We start from the raw sequence: 25,322 nt of genomic DNA on the forward strand, positions 1-25,322 counted from the left end.
TCTGTACACATCCAGACACACAGACACACAGACACACGGACACACAGACACACACAAACACACACAGACATCACTTTGAAAACCACTTTTTTGGGTCCAGGGGGACCCAAAACGAATATATCCACTCAAAACTCAAACTCGAAAATTTTGACGAAAACAATACTTTCTCCATATACTATGGTATAGGGGGAGAAAGTAAAAATAGATAAAATTAAAGACTTAATAATTAACAAATACTGTTTATCTTTGTATTTTATATAGGGACTGATTTTTTTTATATGAAGTAGAACGGATAGTTGGGTCTGTATAAACTATTTATGTTAATCAAACCAATATATTAGTTTAACCAAATGAATGTTTTAAATTAATTCGAGTTACATTTGAAAAATAAATGGTGTATGAACTCTACAATGCTGATAACCTAATAAACTACTTATGCTATGGAGATAATTTGTTAATGTATATTCCTACATTCGTTGTTTTCTTGTTCATTCGTCGTGCGGAATAAAGATAGTAATTTAAATCATGCATCAGCAGTTGGCCGCATTACACGGATCTTTGACCCATTCTGTGAGTTATACAGCTGCGTATACGTCGTATAGGCTATAATATAAAGTTGGGCATACTTTGGTTCAATTTAGAGGGTATTAACGAATCCGATGGTAAACGGAGCCCCGGATCTTAAAATTATATAGACTACCAGAATGATGATTCATCTAAGTGAGACTTATAAACTCACCATTGCAAATGCAGAGTTGTAAGATCTTATATTATTCAAATAGTTTTTTTTGTTTCTTTTACTTTATTTATAGCCTGTTAAATGTTTGTGAGTAATTTTTAGCAAACGATCGAAATAAAAATGACCTTTTTAACGATCACACTAAAATGGCTGGCAAACAACTTTCTCGGAAAAATTTGAGAAGTAAAATAATTACTGTTCACTGTAATAAAAACTTATTTGAACGTATTTTACACACGATAGCAAAATAAAAATGTCTATTTTTCCAAGCTTTGGTTCAAAATAAAAATATCTTCCGGCACGTAGGACCAAATGTTAAATGTTTGTGAGTAATTTTTAGCAACCGAAGGACCATTTAAAAATACCTGTACAATTATATTGTGAGTAGAGAGTTCCATGCTGAGACGTTGCTGCGAAGTGAGGGCCCTCAATCAGTCTGGTAGTCTTCATGGCGTGGCGGACGAGGTGTTGAGATGATCACAATAATTACACTGAATTTAGAGGAATAAACTATAAAAGAGTAAAAGAGTTAAAAGGAGAATATTAGAGCGTTCAGAGAAAGACGTGGTCACTACCATGTCCAAGGCACATCTAACCCGACGCTGCTCACTATCTAGCCGGTCGGGGGAGGGGAACATCCCGATCAAAGTTCAATTCTACAGGTGAGCGTATTGAAAATGAAAACTCAAAGGATTGGATTGCTTACAATAAAATAAAATCTTTACCTTGATTCTAATAACTCTAGTAAAAACTAAAAAATCTATAATTTGTTTGGTTACAGAAATGTAAAATAAAATACCCTGCAATGTGCAAATAAAAACCTTTTAAACCTTACATATTGTACTTAAATATCCAACATACCCCCACCCGTGAACCACAATGGGGTTCACAAAAGAACAAAAAACTTAACATTTTACAAGAGGTGGAGGATGATGAAGACTTGAAACTATTCTTCAATTGGGAAGGGAGACACCTTAGTGACAGCCCTTGTTAGAGGTCCTTTGTTGGTATGAAGAAGTACAACCCGAACGAGTCCGTCAGGTCCAGGGGAAGTTGCGGTGACACGGCCTGTCCTCCAGGAGAGGGGAGGAGAATTTTCTTCGTGGATTAATACAAGATCACCTTCCTTTATATTTACTTGGGGAAGTGTCCATTTTCCTCTTCTCTGCAGGGTATGGAGATAGTCTTTCTGCCACCTCTTCCAGAAATGTTGAGACATAGCTTGGACAAGCTGCCATCTTGAGAGTCTATTGCTTCGAACATCTTCCCATGTGGGCTCAGGAAGTGCAAGTAGAGGGCTTCCAATGAGGAAGTGTCCTGGTGTGAGGTAATCAACTTCCGCAGGGTCTGAGGAGAGGGCAGTGATGGGCCTAGAGTTGAGTATTGCTTCTATCTTTGTAGATAAGGTGAGAAATTCTTCAAAGTTGAGGAGTTGTTCTCCAATAACACGTCGTAAGTGGTATTTGACGCTTCGTACGGTTCTCTCCCATATTCCTCCCTGGTGAGGTGCTGCTGGAGGTATAAAGTTAAACTTTATATGATTTTCATTTCCAAACTTATTTAATGCTTTCTTAGTCTCATCCTGTTGTAGAAATGACTGAATGTGTTGTAGTTCTGCTGCTGCCCCGACATAATTCGTTCCACAGTCTGAAAAAATATTTGAGCAAAGACCTCTTCGTGATACAAAACGAGTCAAGGCTGCAATAAAGGCTTCTGAAGTCAAGCTGCTAACTACCTCAAGATGAACAGCTTTGACAGCTAGGCATATGAAGATACACAAGTACATCTTTACAGGGCTAGTTTTGCGCAAATTGTTTGGCTTAACCAAAAACGGCCCCATGAAGTCAGTTCCACAGTTAAAGAAAACTTTAGAAGGAGTAACTCTAACTGGAGGGAGATCGCCCATCTTCTGCGAAGCTGGAGTAGGTCGACAACGGAAGCAACGTACACATTTAAATATTCTACTCTTGATCACACTTCTTGCTGAAAGGATCCAAAACCTTTGAGAGATTATGCCCTGGAGAAATTGTGGTCCAGCATGCAAATATTTCAAGTGATAATAATCAATAATAATGTTAGTTATATGGTGCGACTTAGGCAGGATGATTGGGTACTTTGCTGCATATGATAATGTTGAGTGTTGAATGCGACCTCCAACCCTGAGGAGTCCAGAATCATCAATGAAGGGTGAGAGATGCTTTAGACGGGATGTTACTAGTTTTCCTGACTTGAGACGTGCAATGTCTTCTTGAAACACTGACAATTGAAGTATCTTGCATATTTGGACGGACGCATTATTCAGTTCTTCTAACTGTAGGGATCTTGATTCTTTCTTCTTCAGGCGAGTATTTTTGATGAATCTAAAAACATAAGATAACACTCTCAACAATTTGCTCCATGAGGAGAACTTGGAGAAAATGTCCAATTCATTGACAGCTATCAAAACATTCAAAGGTTCAGACCTGAGTTCAGGCAACTCTTCATTCTTCATAATTTTAAATGAGGAGACTGGCCATTCAGTTTTAGGATTTGACAGCCATGGCGGTCCATACCACCACAATTTGTGGTTTACTAGACAGGACGGTAAGAGGCCTCGACTAGCGCAGTCTGCGGGATTGTAGTGTGTAGAAATGTGAGACCACATGTGTGGTGGAACCAAATCTTGGATTTGAGATATCCGGTTAGCTACATAGACCTTTAACCTAAAAGGGGGGGAGTGTATCCAAGATAATACGACCGTTGAGTCTGTCCAAGCGAAAATTGAGTTGATTTCACATCTTTGAGAGATTAGGTTGGACGAGTAGTTCAACAATTCCGCCAGCAGATGTGCTCCACAAAGCTCCAGGCGCGGAATGGATATCCTTTTGAGAGGAGCTACACGTGATTTGGCGATAAGCAAGGACACTCTGATATCATTATCTGCTGAGACAGTTCGGATGTAGACAACAGCACTATAACCTGCTTCGGAACCATCTGAGAAACCGTGTAACTGTACATCTACGGCATCATGCAGGTGTACATATCGAGGTATGAAAATATTTCTCAGTTGAGGGAGTTGGTCATAAAACTTGTTTCATTTTTCTGCAACATCAGTAGGAATGGGTTCATCCCATTTCAGTCCTAGAGTCCAAAGAAGTTGTAAGAGGGCTTTGGTCCAGAAGATGGTAGGATCAAGATATCCACAAGGGTCAAAAATTTGAGCAACGGCTGAGAGGATGTTTCGCTTGGTAAGGGGTTTCTCCGGGATATCAAGCCTGTAAGAAAAGTGATCATTCTCTGACTCCCATTTTATGCCTAGGATACTGTAGAAAGGATTATCTGGACCTTGGAAATACATAGGCTTTTCCTTGTAAGATTCAGGTATGTCGCTTATTAGTTCGGGTCGGTTACAAACCCACTTTCTCAAATCAAAACCACCTTTTGACAGAAGATCAATAATTTCTTTCTGCGTAGTTCGAGCTTCATCTGGTGAGTTGGCTCCAAATATTAAATCATCAACGTAAACCTGTTTTTCCATCACTTTGGATGCCAATGGATAGTTTTGACCTTCATCTAGGACAAGTTGTTTCAATGTTCGTATTGCCAAAAATGGGGAGCTCACAAAGCCGAAAACAACAGTTGTTAATCGATAGATACTCATGGGGAGCGATGAATCCTTCCTCCAGTAGAGAAGCTGAAAGTGTTGATCTTCAGGGTGCATTTTAATCTGTCTAAACATTTGCTTGATGTCACAGGACATTACAATAGGATGTAGTCTAAAATTAATAATAATGTCACAAATTTTATTTTGCAGCTTTGGGCCAGATAATAACGTCTGGTTGAGAGAAATCCCTGTAGAGGAGGGGGCGCTAGCATCAAAGACAACTCTGAGCTTTGTAGAGGATGATTCATTTTTAACTACAGCATGATGGGGCAAGAAAAAATGTTGAGATTCATCAAGTCTGTCCTGGGTCACTATCTCCATGTGACCAGATTCTATATAATCATTCATACATTTCACATAATCTGTTTTTAGTTCAGGATTTGCGTTCAAGCGTTTTTCCAGTGAAAGAAATCTACGTTTTGCATTTTCTGAGGAGTTGCCTAGGGGAGCGGGTGCCTCCTTGAAGGGTAGTCAGACCGTGTAGCGACCTTTAGAGTATCTGGAATGGTGAGCTAAAAACAACTGTTCACATAGATCATCTTCAGGAGACGGTTTTATTTTTAGCGGAGGTTCTTCTAACAGCCAAAATCGTTGTAGGGAACGATGCAGATCAACTTCATGAGTGGTGAGTAAAGATACAGTCCCCTCCTTACATGGGGTTCTTTCTAGGGGAGCGGGTCCTACAATTAGATAACCAAACACAGAGTTCATTGCCATAGGCAAGTTGTCTCCAAATGTCACGTGATCCTCCGTTACAATCCTACAAAACAAGTCAGCTCCTAACAACATATCCACAGAGCTTGGTAGGTCAAAAGTAGGGTCTGCTAGAACTAGGTGTTTCAACTTATTCTTGAACGCTGCTGATATTCGAGCTTGAGGAAGATCCGAAGTTATCCTATCCAATATAACCACAGGATGGTTCATCACTATGTCTGTACCATTGAGAGAAGAGATATTTACCTTTGAAGCACCTTTGGTACTGATGTGAGAGGAAGAGAGGCCATCTACATCACTATGTCCATTATGCCATCTATTTAAGGACAAGATATTAGCTGCATTTTCAGTCAAACATGAAATCATAGAGCCCGAGTCTAGTAGAGCTCTTAAAACCAGAGAATGGCCATCTTTATTACTAACATACACAAGGGTAGTGCCTAATAGTACTGTTGAGAAGACTTGACAACATTACTTTGAGAAAACACAACCACTGGATGTTTTTCCTTATCTGAGGCTGACACTGAGCGATTTGTGTCAACTACATTCCTTTTCACTTGCTGAGATGGAAGGGGGGTTAGCGTACTGGTTGGTGTGGAGCGATTTGATAAATGCAGCCATGAGTGGTGTTTCTTACCGCAATGAAAGCATGAATGTTTTGATTTACAATCATTTGAGCTGTGAGCTGTGCCAAGACAATTGAAACAGAAGTGTTTCTTTTTTATGAACTCAAATTTAGAGGAGGGAGTCATAGCTTGAAAGTCAGTACACCTATAGATCACATGACCACTTTTGTTACAAAAAGCACACCTGGGATTCTGAGGTAACCCGGGGGCAGATAGCAGAACTGTACGAGGCTTATTAGTTACCTTAGAATAATCAGAGTTTGATTTGACATTAGAGTGGGAGGCAGAGGATATCCTTAGACTAGAAAGATTAGCAGCTTCCATATGAGTACATTCATCTTCTAAAAATGACATGATTTCTTCTACTGAGGGGATTTTCTGACTGTCTTCTCTACCATCCTCAAATTTTTGCGTAGCTCTCCATCTAGCTTACGCAACAACATAGTAGACAAGATTATATTGTTTTTTCTTACCTCATGTTTAAGAGCTTCCAAAGCCCGAGTGTTTTCCTGAAACTTAGATAAAAAGGTTCTGATGGCTTTACTATTACCACTAGTTATGTTAGAGAGGTCAATTAGGTTATTAACATAATGAATGATCATTCTCCTGTTATTTTGATACCTATTTTTTAGCAACTCCCAGGCGACCATGTAATTCTCTGCTGTAATTGGCAGATTTTTAATCAAATTCAATGGTTCCCCTTCAAGAGAGGTAATCAAATACTGGAACTTTTCAGTATCATTTAATTTATCATTTTTGTGAATAGAAGCTTCAAACAAACCTTGAAATGACAACCATTGGTCGGGTAACCCACTAAACGCTTTTAAAGTGAGCGGAGGTAACTTTAGAGTCTTAGAAGGTGAAGTATTTGCATGAGCAGGAGTAGAAGTGGACTCCTTCTGATATAGTTTCACAATCACTTTAATCTGAATAAATAAGTCACTGATATCATCCTGAACTTTCTCAACTGCCTCAGCATCAAAGTCAGGTATAGAATCAGTAGAAGTCAAGCGAGTAAAATATTTATCAAACTCTGAGTACCTGATGCTTGCTTCTTCAGCATATTGCTCCAATTCCTCAAGAGCATCACTCCCTATCTCATCAGATACCAAAGTGGAGACACGATCCTTAATTTTCTTAAGGCGATTCAGAATTAATTTGCTCTGTCGTTCAAAGGTAGTGAACTTCATCTTGCAGGTTACCCTGAATCTTAATTAAGAGATAAAATCCAATTACAAACCAGTAAATAATTCAAATATTTCTAATAAGGAAATTAATATCAAAACAAATACTTTGTAAGCAGAAGAGGAAAAAAGTACAATATAAATAACCCTTTTTTAAAAACAAACCTATAAATCAAAAAATGCTCTGACCTATTCAATATCCAGTAGGCTATATTTCAGTTTCCATCAAAGTGTAGGCTACCCACTACAATACCTATGTACACTTGGATATATTAATCTTTTACTCTCAATAATTAGCGCCAAAAAATCTTTAAACTAAATTATTATTTCAATTTTTAGCAAAAATGGGTGAATAAATCAAATATTGTAGGCTATATGAGTCAAAATATCAAATACAGTATAATATTATAGATATTAAAATCAATAAAATTTCAAATTTGTACCCAAGACTACAGAGCTTAAACAATTAATTAGCTTAGCTTAGGCTATCTCCAATAGGACTATCTCAATAACACTCTCAAACCTAAAGAAAATTCTGTTTAAAATGAATGAAGTCTCAAAATATCCTTATAGTGCAGAAAATTGATAGTTAAATACCACTTGGGATACGTTGAGTTAGGCCTATGCCTGCTTAAAACATCAACAACAATAATTATAAGTTTCTTTTGTTAAAAAATGAATTAAAAAAATATCAAAGAATCTCAGAGTTCCTTTTTAAACAATAAATTGAGAAAATAATCAATATTTTTCCAGCTCTAGGTTTTTGTTGGTAAAACACTATTTACGTACCAAAATTATTCAAAAGAGCCAAACAAATTATTTCAAAGACAAGTTGAAGATGATTTTCAATAACAAAATTATTTTACAAATTAATTGAGAAATATCAAATTAAGGATATTATTTTCAGTGTATGAGATTCAACAACAAACTATAAATCCTAGAATAAAAACTACAATCCAATCCTTTACACCAACATTCATGAGTGAGGTTATGTTATTGTTTATAACTCGATGACATTGACAAACTGACAGAGTGACGACGACGACAGAGTCAAAATTGCACAGTTGCAGCCATCTTAGATTGCAGACTACACCAGCGCTCGCAACGGCGAAAAATGTTTGTACTGGAGTGAGTGAGAGGGAAGACAGCTGGTTTCCGTTCCAACATGAACAAGAACAATACAAAACAGTCTGGGAATTTCCCCTTATCAGCAACTTGTACAGTCCTGAATGTTTCGTGAATATTCTAGAGTAGTAATTTTCAAATAGTTCAAGTTTCAAATAGTGAGTATGACCAAATTACGGAATTAGCGGACAAAATTCGGTGGTACTGTGATCCCTGTGGAAAGAAGCTTGAAAGGTTGGTTACTTATGTTGTCGACATAGAAGATATAATCAATTTAAACTCAACAGTAAAAAGTCTTGTTCAGATTGTTAAGGGAATATCAACTGACAATTTACTTATTCAAAAGTCTCTCGAAAGTATTTCTGATAAAAATCTACAGCTTTCTTTTGAGATTTCTAACCTTAAATCAGAAATAATTCAGAATCATAAACATGCTGAGTCTTGTAATTCAAATCCAAACGTTGTAGAGGGTAAAACCTCTACCTCAAAGACCATCAAACCGACAATTCGATGCTCTGAGGACTCTCACTCTGTGGGCCATGGTGATGCTCCTAGCTCTTTGGATGTCCTTGACATTGATGCTGAAAAACTGTCCGCTACCTCTAAAAGCGGTGACAATACTGACAACGACAACTGCGATTATGACGAAGACGAAGCAGTAGCAGAAGCCTTTTCTAATTCTAAATCAAGTGATAAACGTCAATCTAGATCAACTAATAAAGTACATAAAAAGTTGATAAACATAAATGACCCAAGTTCTGAGCACTACTTGAATGGGAGAGTGTTTAAAAATTCAAATTATGACTGGCAAACCGTGAATTACAAGAAGAGTCAATCTCAGTCGGCAAGTAGACCTAGGTCTGAGGGCAGGCCTAGGCTAGGGCCTCAAAGGGTAAGCAACTCTAGTCATTTGTCAGATAATAAAAGTCCCTTGGTTACTTCAAATAAGGGACAGCAATCTACCCAAACAAAAACGTATAGTGAAGCTCTAAAATCCTTAAAGCCTAGAACTGTTATACATGGGACTAGTAAAGGTAGTAACAGCAACCTGAAAGCTGCCAAAAGGTTATTTTGGCTTTTTGTCTCTGGACTAGACACCTCAGTCAACTGTGAAGATATTAACTCTTTCCTGAAGATAGTCAAAGATGAACAATATGTATGTGAGAAAATTCAATCTCGCTACTCGAGCTACAATTCCTTTAAAGTGGGGGTTCCGATTGACATGTCCGAGGTCTTCCTTACACCAGATCTCTGGCCTGAAGGTTGTATTCTGGGAAAGTACCGAGCTCCTAGACTAAATAAGTACTCCACAAGTAAGCCTAATGACAATAGGTCTTTTTTAGTACAAACATCCAAACAGAACGGGCCGGTATAGAAGATATTTCTTTAAAATCAACTAATGCCCGAACCTCAGAAAATGAACCAAGTAATAATATTTTGATTGACATTTGTATCTTAAATATTAGGTCTTTGAAAAATAAATTAGGCCTACTAGAGTTAGTACTGCTGGAAAAACCGGCGGATATTGTCTGCATAAATGAACATTGGCTCAGTAAGGAAGAGATTAATTTTTATGTTCCTGAGGGTTTTGTACTGGCAGATTATTATGCTAGGCTCTCCTCCTTCGGGGGTTCAGCTATCTATGTAAAAAAAGACTTCTCATATGATTGTGTCAACATATCCAGGTATTGCCAAGATAGTGTCTGTGAGGGGGCTGCTATTAGACTTACCAATCTTAATATGGTGATCCTATGTGTCTACCGTACACCGGATGTGAACTTCAATATCTTTATTGAAAATATGGAACAACTTTTGCTCCATGTCACTAACAAATATGTCAGTTCTGGCGAGTGCCTAATTCTAGCTGGTGACTTAAATGTAGACTTGCTTGAAAGTGATAGCTCTGAGTCTTTTGAACTTTTAAATTTACTAAGATCTTTTGATCTCTATCACACAAACAACAGGCCAACCCGTTTCAAGGCTTGCCTTGATAACATTTACACTAACCTTACACCTGAGCACTTTGAAGTTTCGCTACTGGGCCAGGATCGCATCTCGGATCATGCAGGTGTATGGACAAAGTTCAACTACTGTAATGGTAACAAAAGTAAAACTAACTATCATGTGAAGATACCAAAAAAAACTGTTCGCCTTCTCAGGGGTGATAGGCTTGGGAACTTCATAAACTATCTATCTCAATATGACTGGTCTAGCCTCTATAGACTAAGTGATGTAAATATTGCATTTTTGTTCTTTGTAAATATCTTGTCTACCTGTTTTAATGATATGTGTCCCTCAATAAACATTCTGCCCAGGAAAGTTGCTAGTAGACCTCAACAAAGTTCAGCGTCTAATAAATGGTTTACACCGCAATTACACCTAATGCGGAGGGTTTTACTTGCAATGTATGACAGATGGAAAAATACTAATAATATAGAAGATAAGTGTAGATATATTGAATTCAGAAAGATTTATAACAAGCAGATTGGCAATGAGAAAAAAGCTGCTAATGATAATCTTATAAAGACTGCTAAAAACAAATGTAAAATGGCCTGGAAGGTTATCAGAAGCGAATCTGGGTTTGTCACAACAAAAAAAGAAATACCAATTCCCCCAGATAGTTTAAATAACTATTTTGTAAATGTTTCCACTACGGTTAAAGCTGCTCAATTGAACTCTGATTTAGACGGAAGTGACGTTAACCACTGCAATCTACTGGAAAACTTTAATAAGCCTTTACCCGATTCCTGCTTCAGATGGAAACCTGTGGATAACAAGACGGTCTCCAAAGTTCTTTCAGGTCTAAGCAATTCAAAAAGTGAAGATATTTTCGGCCTATCCAATTATGTAATCAAATCTACTGGTGACTCTATTATCAACCCCTTGACCTTCTTAATTAACTTAGTTCTCTCTCAAGGCATTTTCCCAGACTGTCTGAAGATGACCAATGTGACCCCAGTTTTCAAGAAAGGTGACAGAATGAAACCGGAATGCTACCGTCCTATTGCTATTGTACCAATATTAGGTAAGATTATAGAATCATGTCTGTTTTTACAACTTTATAATTTTTTTAATGTAAATAACTTGCTTTACAAACATCAATATGGGTTTCGTCCCCATCACAACACAGTTCTTGCATTGGAAGCCGTTGTTAACGAAATTGTAAATAGCTTTGAAAATAAACATGTGGTAGCCTCCAACCTAATTGACCTAACAAAGGCCTTTGACTGTATTACGTTTCAAATATTATATGATAAGTTAGCTTTTTATGGTGTAAGAAATAGTGAGTTGAATCTTATAAAATCCTATTTATCTAATCGTAAGCAGAGGGTTGTTGTTGAAGACAAATGTTCTACTTTTCTTGATGTATCAGCAGGTGTTCCGCAAGGTTCCGTTCTCGGACCTTTTTTGTATCTTATATATGTAAATGACTTGTATTGTAATGTTCCAACCTTTTCAGTATTTTATGCGGACGACACAACATTAATGTGTTCTGATTTGGAATTTGATAATGTAAAACAGAACTTGTCTCAAGCTCTTACTTGTGCCAAATCTTGGTTCAAAGCCAACAACTTAATTATAAATGAAGAAAAGACTGAATTGATCTATTTCTCTCTCAAGCAAGTTCCTGATTATGTAAGTAGTGATGTTAAACTTCTGGGGTTCACTTTAGATTCCAAGTTAAGCTGGAAACCACATATTCTTAATTTGTGTAAAAAACTGTCTCGTGTGGTTGGCTTGTTACGTAAACTTAAATTGTCTGTAAACCTGGATACTTTGATTACCACTTATTATGGTCTATTTCATTCACTCATTAGTTATGGCATCCGTCTCTGGGGAAATTCCCCCCATGTAACCAAAGTTTTTCGATGGCAGAGAAAAGCCATCAGAGTACTTGCTAACCTTGCCTCTAGAGGTTGTTGTAGAGCTAGTTTTGTAGAGCTAAACATTATGACTGTGCCTTCTTTGTATATTTTTAGTAACCTCCTCCATGTAAAACAAAACATCAACTCATTTTCTACACAAGCTTCTTGTCATGTACACTTAACCAGAAATAGAAATGATCTGTCCACCCCCCATGTTAGGCTAAGTAAAACCTTGAATTGTCATTTGTATCAACAGTTGCAGTTATACAATAAGTTACCACTAGAATTAAGAAATCTCAATTATGTCAAATTTAAGTCAGCCATCTCTGTACTCCTTAAAGCAAATGCCTTTTTCTCTACCAAAGATTTTTTAGATTGTAAAACTTTTGTTTAATGTTTACAAAACGATGACTGTATTATAGTTTAAATTGTATTGACCTTTCCTATTGCAATGTATATTGTTTAACGGAATAAAGAATTGTCTATTGTCTATTGTCTATTGTCTATTCACTTCTACGATCGAAATAAAAATGACCTTTTTAACGATCACACTAAAATGGCTGGCAAACAACTTTCTCGGAAAAATTTGAGAAGTAAAATAATTACTGTTCACTGTAATAAAAACTTATTTGAACGTATTTTACACACGATAGCAAAATAAAAATGTCTATTTTTCCAAGCTTTGGTTCAAAATAAAAATATCTTCCGGCACGTAGGACCAAATGTTAAATGTTTGTGAGTAATTTTTAGCAACCGAAGGACCATTTAAAAATACCTGTACAATTATATTGTGAGTAGAGAGTTCCATGCTGAGACGTTGCTGCGAAGTGAGGGCCCTCAATCAGTCTGGTAGTCTTCATGGCGTGGCGGACGAGGTGTTGAGATGATCACAATAATTACACTGAATTTAGAGGAATAAACTATAAAAGAGTAAAAAAGTTAAAAGGAGAATATTAGAGCGTTCAGAGAAAGACGTGGTCACTACCATGTCCAAGGCACATCTAACCCGACGCTGCTCACTATCTAGCCGGTCGGGGGAGGGGAACATCCCGATCAAAGTTCAATTCTACAGGTGAGCGTATTGAAAATGAAAACTCAAAGGATTGGATTGCTTACAATAAAATAAAATCTTTACCTTGATTCTAATAACTCTAGTAAAAACTAAAAAATCTATAATTTGTTTGGTTACAGAAATGTAAAATAAAATACCCTGCAATGTGCAAATAAAAACCTTTTAAACCTTACATATTGTACTTAAATATCCAACATAGCCTATGTAGTCCATGTTGATAAGATTTTCTATGAACTCAGAATGTCGATAAGGAGCTAATTTTACCTTCCCCTTGTGACAACATAAGGAGAAAATACTTGTGTCGTGTCCCTGTTAGTCTGTTCTGACTCTAAATTCATAGATTTGCAGTAGTAACAAATCCAATCTAACGACCCCAATTCAAAAGAGTTGGTGTTTTTTTAGGAACTTCCAGAGCACATTTAACACCATCACTGTTATTTACTTTTTAGTTCCATGGTTCTCCAGGTTTTTTCGTTCTGGTTGTCTCTTTACGCACAGTTTCCACCTTTTCTTGTTCTTTTTGTACTTTTCACACCCTGGGGATTATGATAAAGTTGTATAACACTGTAATGACCCGAGTCAAATTTGCCTTTAAACATCAAAAACTTCTTTATTAGCATCGTACGTGTTATTAAATTACCTGAAAAATACAGAAAATATATATACGTCTAATGACACTTGCAATAATATATTTACACTTATACTGTTGACTTACAAGACGGTAAATACATGTAAAAGTTGGTAAGTGGTGATCGATTTCGATTGGACACTCCAATCATCATCAGACCCAATAGGCGAATGACAAGAATCAAAATGGCGTTCCCTAAGTTTCTATAAGTACAACTTGGTACTTATAAAACTAGGGATTTATAGTAAAATGGCCAATAAGAAATATACAGAAATAATAAGAAATATAATAAGAAATATGTCATAGTTTATTATTGTTGATTGATTGTATTGTTGTTATTGCTAAAGAAATGTTGTTTTGTTATAATTTAATATTTTGTATTCATATAATCTATTATAATCTTAACTGATTGTATTTTGTAAATGGCATTGCCGTGGAAAATAAAAATGAAAATGAATAAGTTTCTATAAGTACAACTGGAGTCAAAATTTACTTGTTCATTAATGAGCTTATTTCTATGTTTACATTTTTCCTTATAAACATACAATTCTTCCCGAGCATTCATCACATTTCCTTTCTTACAATTCTTTAAAATACATACATTGTCTTCAATTTTTCCTAACGAGTGGCCATTTTGTAACAAGTGCTGTGCGACATTTGATATTTCCGGTTCGTTGTTTCTCCATGCAGATGTGTGGTTTTTGAATCGTTTAATAAAGTGAAATTGTAACGATTGTGATAATGTTTATATTGGACAAACTGTAAACTTTATTATTTACTATTATCTACTATTTATTAGTATTTTCATTTACTTTTGTAAATTTTATTAGTAAAATTAAAGTGAAATCAACAAATATGTTTTTACATCTTTATTTTTTTTAAATTTTTTCCTTATGAGAAGTCGAAACGTTGATAGTCAGACAGTTTAAACTGCCATGTTGCTTGAAAATGCCAGAACAGCAATCAACATGACAGTTTGATTGATTGATATTCTCTAACAACCAATAGGAGCACACAAGTGTGCGCAAATTGGTTAAAACGCCCGACCTAAAATTTAAAACATTTACTAGTGTACAAGTCTTGGAGCCACCAACCAAAATGATTCGTTTGGTTCTAGTTGCTTCTTTCATTTTGATCTTGGTAAATATTACTTTCATATATTTAAGTTTCCTATAGTTAGACAAAGAGAAAAATCTTGTTCATAGTAGATTAAAAGTGAAAAAGGAAAACATTTTACTGTTAATGAAATAGCTTGGGATTAATTGAAATAATTTCTACCTATCCATAATTTTTCTTTTGTCATTGATTTATGTGTACTGAATTAATATTTTTTAAACATTCCATAATCTTGTAGTTTAAATTTTAATACCGATTTAGATAGATTATGGCTTACCTTGCCTAACATCAGATGAAACCTAAGCAGAGTTTTAACCCCGCCAACGGCGACCCTTCTTTCTTTTATATTCTTGGCTATTTCAGGTGTTGTTAAAGTGTTTCAATATAATTTAGCTCTTTAGTTCTTATCTCATCCTCGGAGTGCCAAGCGATATACTGCTTTCTGCAATTTTTGTCTATATTTTAATAATGGAAGTAGTATGCTACCTGCATCCTCAAATTTATGGTCCATACAGTTGTACGGGGTGAATTATTGGATGGTATAATTTATATTAGCATTTATATTGGTAGTTTTGACTAAAGTAGCTTAAGTATGGACCTGTAAAATGTAAACCCCAAACGATTTTTTTTTCAAATTTCATTATCTTCCGTACTGTGGCGTGTCTAATTATTTCACCAAGCTAGTTTAACTCATCATCAAAGTTCAAACTCAAAACTAAAATTTCATCCTGTTTGGAAGACCTTCATGTATTCAGTTTTTTTTCGGTTTTTTTGTCTGACCTTATGTTAGCTTCTAGAAGTGGTTATACAAGAAAGATAAGCAACTTTAGGCATATTTTCCCATATGAATAACATGATGATTATTTTTAGCCACTTCTAAAAAAATCCTGATCTTTGCCTATACATCCCTACACAAATGTCCAACTCCATAAATTATTAAAACCAACTTTTTTGCATCACTCACCTACAAACCCATATAAAATAATATTAACATTTTTTTAGATTTTTAGAATGTTTATGTTGTAATATTGTTTATAATCAAACGTTGATACACACGTAGTATGCCAGAATATTAACTGTTTTGCCGTATCTCAAGCCGTTTTCGAGATATAAGCATTATAAAACAATATTATGGACGAGGTGTGGAAAAATGTAAAAAAAAGTCTGGACTTTGAAAATGTTCGTGGTAACTGTTATTTATTTTGTAGCCTACCCATCTATTCTATATATAATTCAGTTTTAAAAATCTTTGTACAACTAAATCTAGAGTTCTACTGGACCGATTTTATTAATTAATGGGTCGTTGGAAAGCTTAGTTCGTGTAGATTTGCAAATAATTATGAAAGTTTTTTTTATGATTTATGGTGAACAATTAAAAAAAAACACGTTTTCCATAAGAAATACATTGAAAACGGCGTTTTTCACACTTTTTATTTGGGTGCGATTTTTAGTTGCCATTTTTTTATATTTACAAGAAGTGCGTGGTATCAATTTGTAGGAAATTTTATTCTCTTTCAGAATATCACCCTCCACTTTGGTCGATTTCCTCACCATTTAAAAGTTATTTGCAAAAAAGCTAAGTAACCTCACAATTTATAGTAATGAGAAAATATTGAGTTTTGGATATTTTTGTTAAACTTTGTACAACTCAATCTAGACTTCGACTGGACCGATTTTGTTAACTAATGGGTCATTAGAATGCCTAACTCATGTAGATTTGCAAATAATTATAAAATTGTGGTTTTATTAAATATTTGTGGTGAAAAAGTAAAAATAACAAAAATACATTAAAAACTGTTTTTCAAGTTTCTATTTGTAGACAGCTTTTGGCTGTCTTTATTAAGTATTTTCAATAAATGCATAGAAGTTATTTGTAGTAAATGTTATTCTCATTCAGAATATTACATTCACTTTGGTCGATTTCCCCTCCATTTAAAAGATATTGGCAATAATCTAAGTGATCTCCAAATTTATAGTGGTGAGAAAATACTAATTTGGATATATTTTTGTTAAACTTTGTACAACTAAATCTAGACTTCTACCGGACTGATTTTGTTATTTAATGGGTCGTTGGAAAGCCTAATTTGTGAAGATTTGCAAATAATTATGAAAGTTTGATTTTATTAAATATTTGAGGTTAAAAAAATAAAAATAAAAAATAATAAATTTAAAACTACTTTTTTAAAGTTTATATTTACAGTTGTATATTTGTAGCCAACTTTAGGTTGCCTTTATTGAGTATTTTCAAGAAATACATAATTGTAATTTGTAGGAAATGTTATTCTCTTTCAGAATATCACCATCCACTTTGGTCGATTTTCTCACCATTTCAAAGTTATTTGCAAAAACGTTAAAGCAACCTCCAAATTTATAGTAGTGAAAAAATACTGAATTAAAGATGTTGTTGTTAAGCTTTGTACAATTAAATCTACAGTTCTACTGAACCAATTTAATAATTAATAGGTCATTGGATAGCCTAATTTGTGAAGATTTGCAAATAATTATGAAAGTACTGTTGAGGTTGTAAGCAAGATCGTTTGGCTATAAATCGATGATAAATAACTCAATTTTTTGAACAATTTGTGTTGGTCGTGATTTAGCTGTGTGCTTTAATGAAATGGAAGTTGGTATTTCAATGAAGGTTCTTAGGTCAAAACAAAAAATAGAATAACGTAATTAGAATTAAGTAAATATATCTAAAACTAAATTCCATATCCAAGATGTAATCAAATTTATGTTTTCTGATTGAGCGATACAGTATCTTGAACCTAACTGATTAAAACTATCAATATCTCAAGTAAAAGCTTTTGAAGTATTTTAAGACCAAAACATATAAAATAACTTAAATTAAAATAGAGTTACGTATCATTGATTGCAGATAGGTACTGAAACGATTGCAATTATTGTTGATTCGTGTTTCAGCAGTGTGCTTTAGGTAGTCCGATCTTAATAATCAATAGCTCAAATGAAAGCTGGTATTTCACTTAAGGTCTTTAGACCAAAATGTATAATGTAATTAGAACTGCTTGGATACGTCTTTAATTGAAGGAAAAAAATTCTTTTGTCGAGTAATACAATAGATAAATTAATGACGACGCTTGATGACAAATATGTGCTTGCATATCTTTATTTTAAGACCAAAATTATGAAAATTGAGCGGGTAGAAGAGCCCTCCTGTAAACTATCGCCCGCCTACGAAACATTAAACTCGAAAAACCCAAATTTAACTCCCATAAGAAATGTACAGGGAGGCAGTTTGTGCATAACTCGAAATATACGTCAGAATGCCTATGCTTGATGGCAAATCTTCGGTACGTCCATACCTTTAGTTTAAGGCCAAAATTATGAAAATCGGTCGGGTAGAAGAGCTAACTCGACTCGGAAAAGAAAAACCAATTTTTTTATAGATTGTAATAATTGGTTTACCAGTAGGCCATGCATAATCTAATCATACGAAACGTGTGTTAATAATTCAACAGCTTATTGTTATATTGTTATTTAATTAATTTTTCTTTGATTAAATGTTGTTCACATTTTGCATTTGTATTTAAAGTGTGTTCATTATGTTAAGTATGTGATTCTAATGTTATGTGCTTAAACTGTACCATAATATTAGTGAGTAAAGTGGTGTATGGATTTCATAACCATTATTTTACTAGAGACCGTTGTATTTAACCACAACGGGCTCTGTTGCTAGTATTAAAATATTGTTATAAATTTTTCAATTTTAAAATTTTTCATGTTTGTATTATTGTTTATAATCAAAAGTTGTGGTATCATTGTTTACAATCTTTGCACAAATTGTGTGAAATTTATAAAAAATTTGTAAAAATGTGTGTGACGAACGAAGTACACACAAATTTAATCACAGTCATAGTGAAATTTACAATTAGTGTGAAATTGGTGAAAATTATGTGATGTAGTACACACAAATTCACATCACAGTCGCAGGCAGTTGTTGTATTTGACGACATGAATATTCCAAATATTACACAATTTTTTCAATGGGTCGACATAAATATATTTACTGATTTTACTTGTGTCAATCTTGCAGCAAAGTACACAAACATTTACGTGATAATATAAATTTCCTAATATTATCCAAACAGGACGATTTAAATTTTAAAACATAAGTATAACAATCATGTTGGTAATGACGTTACATTTAACTAATTTAGAAATATCTTCCTCTGATGTTGGGATAAAACTAAATATGACTTTTTCGTAATAAACAAGGAAGTCCTAAAGAAAAATGGCAAATATAGATTATTGTTTATTCGATTTTATAATGATCAAGAGCAAGAGTATTGAATTGATGCCATCTTCAAGAATAAACCTCTTCTCATCATTTTAAGATAGTACTTTTTTATTCATAGTTAAGGTTTTAAGGTGGTGGTTTGTAGATTTAATTCTTGTGACAGCATCATAGTAATCTTGCCCAGTTGCAAGACAGTTTAAATAATGTTAGTGTCTAATGTTTAACAAAGATCTAATGTTTAAGATCCCTAGTCTACTCCATTCACTTTCTTAACCTCTAAGGCTTACTTGTCTTCTTCTTCTAAAAATTTTAAGGGAATATAAGAATACAACTTTGGCCTTAAACTACAATATTCACACATAATATAACCATCTAATTCGTCTTTAATCTTGCCAATTTTTAAACATTATTTTATATAGATACCATTTATTAAATTAGTTCAACAGTTTCATTATTTGTATGTCAATGCATTGTAATGTAATGTCGGTGTTGGCAAAGGCTACAAACTCCATGCACTGCGGTGTGGCACTGCTTTATTGATTTAGGCCTTAACTGTATCTCGAAAATGGATTGAGATACGGCAAAACTTTTTAAGTTCCGGCACACTACGTGGGTATCAACTTTTAATTATAAACAATATTAAACATAGAAAAAATAAAAGAAAAGGAAAAAATGTGTAACATTATTTTATATGGGTATGTAGGTGAGTGATGCAAAAAGGTTGGTTTTAGAACATATATGGGGATTATCTATATATATAATTCTGTAAGACCAAATTTTTACCAGAAAATTGTGGACGTCTGGTAAGTCGCAGAAAAGTGGGAAGGGTCTTAAATTAAAGGTCTTGGCCCAAGGGACTCGGGAAAAATAGCAGAATTCCCATAAAGTTACCAGAAAACGAGATATAACGTAAAATATCCACCATAAGAAATGCATGGGGAATGAAAAACGTCTGTATTCTATCAGCTGTTACTTATTTATTTGCAATGTTTACATTTATTCCGAAAGTCAATGTTGGTAAATAATGTTTCAAAATGAATTGTGTTAAATTTTTTGTTTTCCGTTTTTTTATTGAGTGGAGTAACTAGACAGGGTAGGGGAAGACCTGCAAGACGTGGAAGAGTGTCCAAAGAAATGCAAACGAGAACGTCATGTAGGGCCTACCTGTGAAAGAAATCCAGAATCTGTTTTACAACCTGTCTTTAGAAGAACGCTGGAAAATGAGTTGAGTGTTCTTTCTCGCAATATAGGTCCTCTTAAAGCACTTGCATGCACTGTGACGCATTTCACTTCGCAGAGGAGGCCACAAATGGACATTTCAACGCATGTTGCCACAATGGACATGCCACAACCACAAGTAAATGACGAACTAAAAGAACTGTTTTTACTTGATTCGAAGTTCATAAAAAACATAAGGCAATACAACAGTGCAATGGCTTTTGCGTCGCTTTCCACTACACAAAATGAGATTTCGGGAAATGGGCCTTACTTTCTTAAAATTCAGGGACAAATTCATAGATATATTTCTGACTTACTACGGCGAACAGGGGAGTTGCCTTCATAATAATTATTAATAATTTTGACCTTTACATGTGGTTCTCCAAATGGAAACTATATCAGAATTCGTAAGATTACAAAACAAATCTTAAATTTTAAACTAGAAAAGATGTGCAATGTTTGGCTGTATGATTTCAGCTCTGATTCGTCGTTCTCTGGGCTCAGGTCAAACCGTGTGCACGTTTCCATTTCTTAATATGTTATGTTATTGATTTAATCATTATTTTACAATTGTATTTCATTGACACATCAGAAGCAACTAATATACGACTCCAACGGAAGGAAAACCAAGATATAAAACAAAAAACACTGTTAATTTTAAGTAACATAAAATTGGTAATTTTAAAAATATAGGCCTATTTCGAATATTTGTCATTTTATATATGTTTTTTTTATTGTAGTCTAAATTAGGGGCTATGGCCCCTATAGGCCACTAGTTGGAAATAATTTATGGAGTTGGACATTTGTATAGGGATGTATAGGCAAAGATTCGGATTTTTTAAAGTGGCTAAAAATGATCTCCATGTTATTCTTATGGGGAAAACGCCTAAAGTGGCTTATCTTGCTTGTCCTGCTTCTTTATCAGGATATATGGTCACTAAACCATTTCTGTTCTCTGCAAAAATCACCACATCATCAGCAAACGCAAGAACACTATTTACCCAGTAAATATAGATTTGAATGATTTATTAGTTTTTATTTAGGTACGTAATTGAGATGGACATGCAAACAAAATAAACATGGTAAAATGCACAAATGTGTTGTTTTCTTATTTGTTTTCTCTAGCATTTTTACTGATACCATATTATAACCGTCAGGGTGCTTCAGCATTAGAGAGAGTAGCCCACATCTGGAGAAAAAATATAGGACTTAAATAATGCTAATTTCTTATGATACTGCACACGTGATGCACATCTATTAGAGTCATGGTATGTAATAAATTTACAAAGAGTACAACATTCGTACAGAACCGGTACTTAAACATTTTGTATACTAGAGACATTCTAATTTTTCAGGGTTCCTACGAAGCCAAGAATGCACCAAATTACCTTCCACTCAAGAATGACGAGACACATCCTACCTATCGATCAATTGGTAAGTAACCAAACTATTTTAGACATAACTCTACCATAAAAGAATATTTGAGCATATGATTTTCCTATTAAGAATTTTCATCACTGTGGCCGGAAGAATAGCGCAAGATCATCAGGCATTTACAGTGAATAACATCAAAGGTAGCCAAACACCTAAAGCAAAACCCAACTACAGTATAACGATAACTTTTCTTGATTCCCTCACGATTCTCGACACGACCCATTAAAAACCATTAGCTAAAGTACAATAAAGCTAAAAAATATATATAAACAATATGTTAATTAATCGAACATCTCCTAAAAAAAGAAGATTATACAATCCCTAGTGTCTGCAATCGCCCGCACACCAACAAACACACACACACAACAAATCTTGGATTCAGGGCTACTCAAAACGTATATTTGCACCCAAAACTAAAACTCAAAAATTTCTAAAAAAAAAACAATACTTTCTCCATATGTAAATGGGGAGAAAGTAAAAATGTGAGGGCTCAGCTCGTGCGGCCTTTATAAAACAACATATATTTAGCGCATGAATTTATCAGTGGAAGTGATATTGATGCCATTAAATTTTATATTGTGTTGTGGTTTCAGAAGGAAAAGCAGAGGAAACTCTTGCTGAAGCTGCGAAAACTGCTGCGCAGGCTACCTTGATGGCAACGTTTGCTACCGCGGTTGCTATACCAAGCCTTGTGGGATGGGTAGGGTACAAAACTCTGCAGTACGGAGCAGGTAAAGCTACAGATTACGCAGTACAAAAAGCTCATGAGGCTGTCCACAACGCAGTCGAAGGTGAAATGCGCAAGGCATTTTCGTAAAAACAAGCAGATGAATTGAATATTGCCTGTTAGTGTGAAAACCCTATGGCATTAAAGTTTGTTTAACCAATTAAATGTACTCATTATTTCAGTCCCTGTATTTATTGCACATCAGTATACAGTATTTTCAGTTGCACATCAGTATTCAGTATTTTCAGTTGCACATCAGTATACAGTATTTTCAGATGCACATCAATATACAGTGTTTTCAGTTGCACATTAGTTTACAGTATTTTCAGATGCACATCAATATACAGTGTTTTCAGTTGCACATTAGTTTACAGTATTTTCAGATGCACATCAATATACAGTGTTTTCAGTTGCACATCAGTATACAGTATTTTCAGATGCACATCAATATACAGTGTTTTCAGTTGCACATTAGTTTAGAGTATTTTCAGATGCACATCAATATACAGTGTTTTCAGTTGCACATTAGTTTACAGTATTTTCAGATGCACCTCAATATACAGTGTTTTCAGTTGCACATTAGTTTACAGTATTTTCAGATGCACATCAATATACAGTGTTTTCAGTTGCACATCAGTATACAGTATTTTCAGATGCACATCAATATACAGTGTTTTCAGTTGCACATTAGTTTACAGTATTTTCAGATGCACATCAATATACAGTGTTTTCAGTTGCACATTAGTTTACAGTATTTTCAGATGCACATCAATATACAGTGTTTTCAGTTGCACATTAGTTTACAGTATTTTCAGATGCACATCAATATACAGTGTTTTCAGTTGCACATTAGTTTACAGTATTTTCAGATGCACATCAATATACAGTGTTTTCAGTTGCACATCAGTATACAGTATTTTCAGATGCACATCAATATACAGTGTTTTCAGTTGCACATTAGTATACAGTATTTTCAGGTGTGCCGCATGGTCTGGATTATGTCAAGAGCTTCCATTGCTTTCCCAACCAACTTGATGTGATTGTGATGATATAACTGGGGCTGATATAGCCTTATCACTCTAATTATATCCTTTCTATGCACTGCGAGTCCCACGCCTTCCCTGAAGTTAAGTTACACTCACTTGGCTATATTTGAAAGGTAAGAGGTAAAAGAGACACAAGACTGCTAAGAACATGAGTGTGGCCCGGCCTATCTTATCTCGCTGAATTTTTTCCACGGACGTTACCCGTGGGTTTGAGAGATACATTACGGTATATGGGGCAGGCCATACTAGAGTAAAAACGTCCGTGAACGCGTTTGTCAGTTTCGCTGGTTTTACCAGTGAGACTGACAAACAGATTTGCACGTGTATTCTCCACTAACATTCCATGGGCGTTGCACGTAAAACTAGTCGAGGGGCATTGCGGCTTATGGGAGTGAACACACTCATCCTATCTCGCTGAATTTTTTCCACGCACGTTTTAGTTTTAACCTCTGTTGTAGGGATAGTTTTTGGTAATATTATGGCGTTCAACTATATACAGAAAGTGCAATTATTGTTTAATCAATGTGATATTGTTTGATTTGACAGCATTTTAAAGAAGTCAAACTTACTTTATTTATAATGTACTAGCTGTTGTACCCGTGCTTTGCAACGGGAAGAGGACACAAAATAGAAAGTGTTAATCTTTATATCTGTTGCATATAATAGTTACACATCCGCCAACGCTTTTAGAAACAAAATTCAACTTTTATGGCCTTAATAGAAACGTTTAAGTTATGCATTTTAAATCTGGTAAGTAGTGGATACCACCATTTTGATTTTGATTGATTTTAAATCTTGTGTAGGCTGATATGAGACAAACTGACCAAATCTTCGAATAAAACTTTGACATAGATTATTTACCTTAATCTCCCTTAATAACATATCTTTTAATTTATCATTGTCATTTTAAATTTTTAATTTTGAAATTGCAAAAATACTAATTATTAATTTTAAATGGACATTTTTATAAATCTCACTCTTCTTTATCTTTATATTATAGCTATTTACCTTACAAGTGTAGTAAGAGCGTTTTTACATCACGCAGGTGAATGTTGTGCAACGAGCGGAAGCGAGTTGCATAATTTACCGAAGTGATTTAAACACGCTCTTGCGTAACGTGTAACGTACAAGATTTTACCTGACCCGACAATATACAGGAGGTTACGAACAATATTTTTCATTATCCATTTCACTCATCTTCTAACAGTAACGTTCATTTACAAACAAAAGCTAGGTTAGGAAAATTCTTCAAAACATAACAATAAAATTCAATCGCACAGCTGATTTCTAGCTTTGAACGTCGTTGGCTCCATAGAGGTATATTTTTTAAGTTAAGCACTCAATGTTATTTAAATGGGCTTCATTACATATCACTCGAGAAGTAACGAAGTTATAAACACCACGCTTGGGATAGGGAAGTTTAACATGGCGGGTTAGGTAAAATCACAAATCCTTCCATCTTCAGTTATTTTCTTCACTCACAATAAATCATTGGCAAAACTAAGTCAGCTGTTATAAACATTAGAAATATTGTTGTGCCTTATCAATACAGTCTTTTAAAATATAAATAAACTATATCCATACCATAAAAAAATTTAAACAAATAATTTAGCATTAAAGACAGCAGACAAAACTAATATGAATAGCCTATCAAAGCATCGAGGACTAAAAAATGTAATAGCAAATACGGTATATATTTCATTGCATCTCTGATTCTACTCTACATAAATATCAACAACTTAATATACAAACCAGTTCTTTTAATCAGTTCCATCGTCCATTGCCTTTACATTTTCACACTTACCATTAAGTTAACATAGTAACAGATATTTAATTGATTTTAGAAACAAAAGAACACTAATTAAATATACTGCTTAGTTTTATGATATTTTCCTTGGTTTAATTCAATCAGTGGTATGGCAAAAC

At 34.6% G+C, this 25,322-nt stretch overlaps 1 protein-coding gene across 2 annotated transcripts; it reads left to right on the forward strand.

The window, feature by feature from the left end:
- The first annotated feature begins 489 nt into the window (after positions 1 to 489).
- LOC128990081 (uncharacterized) lies at positions 490 to 22,515 on the forward strand. Of its 2 annotated transcripts, none has more exons than XM_054412315.1 (3): positions 490 to 570; positions 21,545 to 21,623; positions 22,217 to 22,515. In XM_054412315.1, the coding sequence occupies exons 1-3, from the start codon at positions 526 to 528 to the stop codon at positions 22,438 to 22,440; spliced, it is 348 nt and encodes a 115-aa protein (XP_054268290.1). In that variant the 5' UTR covers positions 490 to 525; the 3' UTR covers positions 22,441 to 22,515. The 2 variants fall into 2 exon arrangements, with proteins under 2 accessions (XP_054268290.1, XP_054268291.1); XM_054412316.1 differs by lacking the exon at positions 490 to 570 and adding an exon at positions 14,633 to 14,737.
- The last annotated feature ends 2,807 nt before the right edge of the window (positions 22,516 to 25,322 follow it).

This window comes from Macrosteles quadrilineatus, unplaced genomic scaffold, assembly GCF_028750875.1.
Source record: "Macrosteles quadrilineatus isolate MER2022 unplaced genomic scaffold, UCM_ALF_1.0 Scaffold_3__2_contigs__length_128488019, whole genome shotgun sequence".
NCBI classification, from domain to species: Eukaryota; Metazoa; Arthropoda; class Insecta; order Hemiptera; family Cicadellidae; genus Macrosteles; species Macrosteles quadrilineatus.